Source organism: Lygodium microphyllum, chromosome 5, assembly GCF_053477565.2.
Source record: "Lygodium microphyllum isolate KBCC chromosome 5, Lygodium_microphyllum_v1.1.10, whole genome shotgun sequence".
Classification (NCBI taxonomy): domain Eukaryota; kingdom Viridiplantae; phylum Streptophyta; class Polypodiopsida; order Schizaeales; family Lygodiaceae; genus Lygodium; species Lygodium microphyllum.
In genome coordinates this window covers 171,801,642-171,810,443 of record NC_141139.1, presented here as the reverse complement: position 1 = coordinate 171,810,443, position 8,802 = coordinate 171,801,642, and the positions used below count along the sequence as shown (strand labels likewise).

At 40.2% G+C, this 8,802-nt stretch overlaps 1 protein-coding gene across 2 annotated transcripts; it reads right to left on the bottom strand.

Moving 5' to 3' along the window:
- Positions 1 to 2,250: 2,250 nt before the first annotated feature.
- LOC148036701 (glycine-rich domain-containing protein 1-like) lies at positions 2,251 to 8,408 on the bottom strand. Of its 2 annotated transcripts, XM_087678755.1 has the most exons (11): positions 8,180 to 8,408; positions 6,833 to 6,941; positions 6,489 to 6,728; positions 5,964 to 6,413; positions 5,278 to 5,816; positions 5,088 to 5,155; positions 4,680 to 4,846; positions 4,442 to 4,594; positions 4,191 to 4,338; positions 3,651 to 3,689; positions 2,251 to 3,491 (listed from the first exon to the last, which is right to left on the bottom strand). In XM_087678755.1, exons 1-11 carry the CDS (start codon positions 8,338 to 8,340, stop codon positions 2,902 to 2,904), a joined length of 2,664 nt encoding a protein of 887 aa, XP_087534881.1. In that variant the 5' UTR covers positions 8,341 to 8,408; the 3' UTR covers positions 2,251 to 2,901. The 2 variants fall into 2 exon arrangements, with proteins under 2 accessions (XP_087534881.1, XP_087534882.1); XM_087678756.1 differs by lacking the exon at positions 8,180 to 8,408 and having other exon boundaries at positions 6,489 to 6,736.
- Positions 8,409 to 8,802: the final 394 nt, after the last annotated feature.

Sequence of the window (8,802 nt, the reverse complement as noted above, 5' to 3'; positions counted from 1 at the left end):
TAGGTTTCTTCTATTTCTTGAGTCAAACTAGACCTTGCTTCCTTTCCCTATCATTGTGTAGGGTGATGATTCCTTAAGTTTAATTCTTTCCTATTCCGTTCCTACAATAGGTCATTAACTTTGATCTCCTTTCCAAAAACTTCATTATGATCATATTGTCCAAGCTTGAATTTCTAGCCAAGCTTTGTATAGTTCGTCTTTGATAATCCCATTGATGAAGTGATCACAATAGCTTTGGGATTTGGTCACTCAAGAGTGGAGATTACTTTGTAGAGACCACACACACTAGATATGTAAACCCTAATTAAGCATATATCCATAAGCTTGACTGTGTTGTTTTAAGAGTCTTTGGATGAAATAGGTCCTTGAGCATCTTGAAGTCACTCTTTTCTATTTCATCAAGCATGTATACTATTTTTCCTCTCTCTCTCTCTCTCTCTCTCTCTCTCTCAACTATACCTTAAAAGCTTTTGCTTTCCTACTGCTTGCCTTGAGGTTGTTAACCTCATAAACTTGATGAAATTGCTCTTTGAGTGTATAGCAAGACCATCTTGATTGCTAGACAACCAAACCCTGAAAAGCACTACCTTGAGCCACTTGATTACTACTTGTGTCCACCTTGAGTGTCTTCTACCAACCCAAGTTTGATGTATGTCCCAATACACAAAGTGGTGATATGAATGGGCCCATAAAAGGTTAGGAGTTACATAATAAAAAACCTAATGCCAAGCATAAAAGAATATGAGGACACTTAATAACTCATTTTGCCCCATTATTCATAGTTGTACCTTTTCTAGCAACATAGCCCCAATGAAGGCAAAGTCAACCTTGACTTAAGTCTTACCCTATATATGTAAAATCAAGAGATCAATTCTTCACAATCCATTTGCATCCATGTTTATGAAAAACCTTTTCAAGAAATGATGCCAACACCTAAGTCAATTTTTAGGGGATTTTTAATCAATTTGAAAGTATTTTCCATGATTATAACTAAACATTTAGACTTGCTATAACTTTTGAAGCTTTTTTTCAAAACTTTCATAACTCATTTTACATTAGACCTCAATTTTTGGTAATCTACATGCAATTTTGAAACCAGTACCATCACTCCCCTCTCTCTCTCTCTCTCTCTCTCTATATATATATATATATATATATATATGAGAATGAGAATGTGTGTGTGTGTGTTTCTTTTGGGGGGGGGGAGGAGGCACACATGCTTGAGAATGATGTACAACATAAATCAATACCTCAATTACAACTAGTTTAATTCAATTATATCAATACAATTGTCTTGCCAATAGTAGTCTAATCGAAGGAAGCAAGCATCTATGTTGTGCTTGTAGGCCATTAATTGATTGAACAATACCCAATCACAAAATCCATTAGTGTATAAAGAACAAACATCCATGTTTCATTTGAAACCATGCACATAAATGGACCTTAATATTTGAGTTTTCATGGCTAAGGTCATGATGGGTTACTAACCAAAGCATAACACCAAATATTTGCAAACAATATCTTGTCCTTTAACTTGATGGGTTTTTTTTTTTGGGGGGGTGGGGGGGGGGATTTTTGGATGGTTTAAGGCCTTTAATTCACCTAACTCAACACCATCAATTCCTTTTTTCCATTCAAAAAGGTCCTCTAAGTTTTGTTTGGAGATTGATGACCACTTTCAAGTCCTTAGTAACCTATATGACAACTCTACATAGCACGTATAGCAACCTCTACGAGGGAGAACTCCAAAGGTGAGCGAGCCAGTTTCAAAAGCTCAAAGCAACATTCCCTATCATTCGTGAATTTTTTTATATTAGACTTTCAAGTTTTCCATTCAAAACTTTTCCTCTAAAATTGATTGGGCTTGAGAGCATACCACATAGGATTGGCAACAATTTGGCACTTCCATAATTACCTGTGTCACAATCTCAAAATATTATTATTATAGATGTAGAGATGAATATCAGTATGAATGTACCTCCCGATGTGCTCCATCACATAGATTGCTTTTATTTGTTGATCTAGACTCACCAAAGTGCTACTCTCCCTTGAGTAAGTAATCAATGAGCTTACTCTTTCTTTAATAGATAGTACAAACATTCAACCTAGGTTGAGCGTGTTAGGTTGAGGTGAAGACAGTAACTTGATGCAACTAGGAAGGCCTTGAGTGAGACGAACGTTGCCTTACATTAGGGAATTAGATATCCAAACACCTTGAAAAGGGAGGGCTGTGAAGATCTTAGAACCAAAGGAGCAAATCAAAAGACAAGTTTCTTTTATTTATCTTACAACTCGAACCACTATTTTCCATCAAGTTGCGAAGTGTTAAATCTGATCTTCCACCTCCTGAACACACACTACAAGAGCTTGTATGATGATGGCATAACACACATCCTCCAGCTCCTAAGTACTCTAAACTATAGGAGCTTGAGAACTTTCAACACCTCCAACAAATATGGAATAAAGCTAGTGAAATCAAGCAGATTAGGCTTATAAAAACTTCTTAATGCTTCGAGTCTCCTTTACATCCTCCTGTCACAGTGTCAATATCATGGGGCTTGTGTAAATAATAGATTCTTATTTCCTTGCACAAATCAAGGTCAGTTGAATGTGCTCACACTTGGGAGATGGGCAAATTACTACTGCAGAATCTGTACTCTTAGCTAAAGCCCACTAATGTCCTTACTGCAGAATCTATACACTTGCTAAAGCCCCTATCATCTTTAGTAGATACCAGTGCATTAAGTGTGGGCATGGTCAAAAGTGGAACATTTGCACAGTGTGCACTGGACTTCCTAGTACCTGACCATACATATATACATGTTTACAAGACATGAAGAGGTCACCTATCACCCAACCATCACCAACTCAGAAACCAATCCAAATCTCCCATTACAGATGTCAACAACTCTTTGTGTTCGCATATCCACTTCCACAACCCCCAGCTCCACATCCTCCACATCCACTCCCAGAAGTAGATTTTCCACCACCAACACCACTACTGTTAGCTCCGAGGGTATCCCTTGTAGTGATACTATTTCCGCATCCCCCACTTCCACACCCTCCACATCCACTTCCAAGTGCATTTCTGCCTGGTGTGGCTTTGTTGCCACATCCTCCACCACATCCACCACCACATCCACCACTTCCACATGCCCCACAACCATCCGTTGTTGGAATTTTAACACTGTTTTTCTTGCACATGCTCTCAGTTTTATGGCTGCTACCACATCCACCACTTCCACATCCTCCACAACTGCACCCTCCAGAAGATTTGCCACCAACTTTCTTAACCATGCTCCCATTTCCACGAACTCCTCCAGATCTGCCACTTTCACATTCTTGCCTATACTTTCTAGCTAGAGCACCTGTAGCAAGGCTACATTGATAGAAGGAAGACATCCAAGGATTAGATCTCATACTGAACCAGGCATAACTCTGCACAATGTTCCGAACAAATGGAGGGCAGTGATCTTTCAAGATTAAATAGCCTGAACAACCAACAAGAGACAAAAGTTAGCAAATGAAGTGAAAGTCGCTATGTACACATACCTTTTAAAAAGCAAATAAACACAATCTCAATTGCCATGATTGAACTTGTTGCAAATTCCATTCTCTACTGAATCCTTGTGAGCAAAGAGATTATGTACTTGCAAATGAAGGGCAATGACCATTCAAGACTAAAGAGCCTGCACAACCAACCAACAAAATGAAAGTCAGAAAATGAAAGTGGACGTTGCAAAGGAATGAAAATGCATAGACACAATCTCAATTCCACATTTCTTCAGCTTCTTTCATTTACACCACTATGCACTTTTGAATAAAATAAATAATTTACAAGTTACAGTAGAGTACAATCTAGATGAATATGCCACAATTAGCAGTACAACTCAAAATAATGAGCCAGGGAGGTTAACTCTACCAGTCTCCAGACCATCCACCACTAAAAAGTGCAGATAAGGTTGTGTGCTAATGACATGAAGTGACTGGAGTCACCTTGAAGAAATCATAAATCACCACAAATCTCTTCGTGACTCAAGACAACACAGGTAGCTGAATATCCTTTATTCACACATCAAGGGATAACATGTTGCTATCACACAGGTTTCCCATTTCTCATTGAACTTGGACAGAAGCAGAAAAAGAGTGGGATTGGGGGGTGGGGGATAAGAGGAACATTTAAGACATACCCCACTCGACAGGCCTTGTATCCTTCTGAGAAGCTCTTGCTTTGTCTCTCTTTCGGTGCTCCCATCTATGTCCGACCAGGTCAATTATGGATGATGATAATGCCATTGACAGTAACAATACAAAGACTACATTCTCCCCAGGACAGACCTGCAGAGGAGGTAGGGTTGAGCAGCAGCTCCATCAAACGAGTTGCCTGAGCAATGTATCACACCATTGATGAGCAGTTAAAAAGCATCACTAATGCATGTACCTCCATAACACCTGAACTCCAATTGATGAGAGCTGTGGCTTTGCCTAATGGTGCGTCTTGACTGTAACGGACCAGAGTCACAAACTCAGCTTCTTCATCCTCCTGTGCACCAATTTGCTCATATTGTAACTTTCTCCCACGAAACAAACTCAACTGCAAGAACAATGTGCACACTCTGAGTGAGTCACCAATTCATCCGAAACCCATTTTAAGCATTGATCTGAAAAATGAGTCTTACAGATTGGCTTGTCAAAGAGAAATCAAATTGACAGCTCCAGTTCAAATTCCTAGTATCTCTTGTGACCACAACTTGTGCTGCATTATCAAGGAGACTCCATTTTCTCGACCCAGAAAATTTGCTATCATCACACTCAACACTCTGTTTGGCATATGCTAATACCTTGACTGTCAATCAAAGTCAACAATTACTGATCACAAACACAACATACATTTGGAAAGAAAGTGATCATTAGTGTGAAAAACGCCAACAAAGCATAACAAAATCATGAACAGAAATGCATAAAAAGTTTCTGAAACAATCGGTTAAGTGGAAACAAACAGACACAAAATGTTTGTTTGATGGATGTTGCAGAGAACACATGATCTTTCTATCTTAGCAATGTCTAGAAGATAACAATGTTTCTACCTTCACTGGAGGTGGCCTGAGAGACTTCAATCAGAGGTGGAGAAACGAATTCATCGTGCTGCAACCACCTGAAGGAACGTAGCATACATTCTAGCTTCAAACAAGGATAAAACAAAAAGCTGAGAAAGCACCTGCCTTCACTTAGTTTCAATCCTGGATTCTTAAGACTTTCAAAAGTGAAGACACTCACCTTACACGTACATAAAAAGCTACTCTCCTCATGTGATCAACTACAGTCCTTGTCAAACAAACATTACGCCAGCCGCTTAAGTCGCTGCTTTCTTCCTCACGTATAGAAGCATCCGGACATATATGAAGTAGAACAGGAGAGATATGAGGAGGAGTGACCGAAACTGAGATTTGCAATGATACTGGCTTGCAGTCATGGTAGAGCTTTGATTCCATGTGCAAGGGCACCCAACCATCCCAAGACAGAGTGGGTGAACTAAGGATGGTTTGCCACAAGATGTCTAGATAACCAATTAGTTTAGGACGTGCTAGAAAACTGAAGCAGTTTGACTTTCTCTCCCGGAGCACCAATTGCAGGCCTTCTGTTGAGGTTACACACTGAAAGCCCCAGAAAGAGTTCCACTCTATGTTGGATCCGGCTTTGACCCAGGAAGTTTCCAAATCAGAAAAAGCAGAATCGTTCTGAAAGAGCACTTGTACAGCTAGATTTCCCCTATGTTTGGGGTGAACATTCCGAGCGCCAAGCACTGTGACAAAGACCTAAGAAAACAAAAATTATTCAGCAAATGGAGCCCTAAAATTGATGTAGTAGAGCAATTCCCCCAGCAAACTGAAGCTCAAGCCATAACAGCTCAATCTCTTCACATAACTAACAATGCAATAATTTGCGGACAAAATCGTTCTTACTTGCATAGTATTTCGAGCCTGAGTGTAACCATCACATTGTCCATTTGCTACAGGTACCACACCTGTGGCTGCATGTATGTTGTAAGAAGAAGGTAGAGCAGGTAGTGGTGTTGGAGGTTCCCCTCTATACATGGCACCAGCTCGTTCATAAATAGTACCGAATGTGTGCATCCAAAAGCCCCTAGTGTGGTTGAAACCCAAGTCCAATTTTTTCCCTTCACCCCTGTCTGGATCAGTGTCATCATGATTCAATACCCTCCCTAATAAGCCCAGCATATCCCTGCCATAAGCCTGTGGACAATTTTGGTGGGAGTGCCACACCAGGTCGATGTCATATGTTGGGACCAAAAAAACCCTAAGGTTGGACAGCTGCAAAAGATACAGATACCCCTTGTATCGCTGTAGGGCAACCTTAAGAAAGCTGTCTTCTCCCATGTGAGGCATGCTCACCTGTAGAACATGCAGATAGCTGACTCACAACAGCCTCAAAACCAGTATGTCAAAGCACGAGCAAAAGAGGCACACCTGATAATAAAACGAATGCTGCCTCACTACAGCTGCCTCTAAATCATACTTAATCTTACATCCATGCCCATCATTTTTAAAATTCTCGAGTTCATTCAAATCAATGGAGTATTTCTCATGAGGATAGAGTGAATCCCACAACATTTCTGTGGATTTAATAGCTTCATCAACATCATCAGATATAATGGCCCCATCAAGAAGTCTTCCATAGAGTAAATCACAGTCCTTAATATATTGCACCTGCACCACTGGAGCATATGAGATCAAAACCAGCAGTTCTGAACTACAAGCATGGAAAGGAAACAACCACAAACACAAACATGGAATATCTTGTCTTATCTTACTGGATTAAGCTTGTGACAATGCCAAACCCAAGCGCACTCCAAAGGGGGTACCAAAGGGCATCCAGAAACAGAATGCTCAGCCAATAAAGGTAGCCAACAGTTCTCATATCTGTCAGCAAAGAGCAACCAACACAATAAGTCCTGTGTTCTTGAGTAAGTGTCTGTCTGATTTTCAAAAATGTTCAGCACCACCACCAATGAGATCATGGAAGATGACAAAATATGCGACTATCCACAAGCTATAAAATATGTGACTACTCATGTGTGTAAGAACGGGGTAATTGCAAAGGGCGTTACATGAAGAAATAAGCTTGAGAAGGCACTTAACTTGCTGAGGAAGTAAATCTAGTGACACGGTTAAGCTAAAAGAATCCAATGTGACACCTGTGCTTTTTGCCAGAACTAGAGCTTAGGTCATCAAACAGCAGATGATTATTGCAAGATTGTTTGAAACATATTAGATTGACTTGCTACTCCAATAAATGATGACAATTGTTTCAAGCTTTGTTGGGTTTCCATAAAATCGTGTAGCATCATGAGATTTGCATTTGTTGGTTATCAACCTAGCTGAAGCCAAAGCATCTGAAACCTTTGATAAGCATTAAACACGCAAGAAATGCCAATATATTGACCATTCTTTTATAAGCATGCAAGTAATGAGGAGCTTTCTGATTAGCTCTACACATTGTGCGGTGTTTTGAAGGTACAAGACACAAGGTGAGCTACTCAGACTGTGATAAAAGCTATACTAAATCAAATTCCAATTCAATTGGCTTTGTGTGTGGCTCAATTTCCTATTCAGGTTGCTTCATTTTTGGTTCACAATCCTATTCAATGTGCTTTGTTTTGGCAATTTCTCGCTGATTCAATGAACATAGAAAACACCCCACAAGATTGAAAACACTCTATACACGGCGGTGAGTGAATCAAACAGCGAGAAAATAAACTATCCTGATTCGAATTTCTACTCCGGTTGATCTGTCTTCGCAAGAAATGGAAAGATTGAAAAACACAAGTTCAAGCGTATATTGTGGCCAATCTGAATCAACAACACCAAAAGCAGAGTTTCTCCAGTGGGAATTCGTCAAATAACAAGGAAAATTTTACCTCTTGTAATTCAATCTTCTTTAAACAGCAATCAAATCAGCTATTCTAATCCAAGAATCTTCAAACAATAATCAGATTAGCTATTGCATTTCAATTTTCTTTGAACAGCAACAAAATCAGCTTTTCTGATAGAAATCTCTTGAAAGAACAACAAAATTAGCTATTGTGGTTCGATTTTTCAATGCAATTCTGAATGAACTGAGCTATGGATGGAAAAGAGGGAGGAAATCAGATATATGCCTGGAGATGGCGTGCTGCAAGGCAGGGCCATGGTGGAGGAGGGAGGGGTGGCGATCGATGGATGCGAGGAAGCGAAGGTGGGCTTTGGCGGCTGCGATCAAGTCCACAGAGAAGGAGATGGCCTGCGCTGCCTTCCAGTGCTTCTCATGATCAACCTCCATTGAAACACAGGTACAAGGAGACACGGGGAGGGAGGGAGGGAGGGAGGGAGCGAGGGAGGAAGGGAGAGAGAGAGAGAGAGAGAGAGAGAGTGTGTGTGTGTTATATCATCAGAGAAGAGGCTGCATTGGCAAATTTGGTAGTACAATGCATTCGAGGAGTATGTGTACTGCCTTCTACTACCCCCCAAATGGAATTTCTTTTCTCCTTTTTTGGGGCCCCCATCCTTATAAAATAAAATAACCAAACCTTTGCCAAAAACCCACAAAATATAGACTATTTTTAATTAAGTGGTGTTCCGATGCATATTATTAATTTTAATCAAAAGTCCCCATGAGTTCACAAAAGCCCTCAAGCCATGCATGCCCATGCAAGAGCAATCTCTTTTGGGAAGACAATCCTGTTTTCTAAATCACTAATAACTCTACTCGAGTTCGAGAACCTGTGTCACTGGGTCTAGCGGC

What these genes read in the sequence shown, in the direction of transcription:
- LOC148036701 (XM_087678755.1), bottom strand. Translation starts at nt 8,340, where the DNA reads ATGGAGGTTGATCATGAGAAGCACTGGAAGGCAGCGCAGGCCATCTCC. An exon ending in TCAGGCCACCTCCAGTGAAG is followed by an intron (nt 4,847 to 5,087) that starts GTAGAAACATTG and finishes TTTGATTGACAG; the next exon opens with TCAAGGTATTAGCATATGCC. An exon ending in TACAAGGCCTGTCGAGTGGG is followed by an intron (nt 3,690 to 4,190) that starts GTATGTCTTAAA and finishes TTGGTTGTGCAG; the next exon opens with GCTCTTTAGTCTTGAATGGT.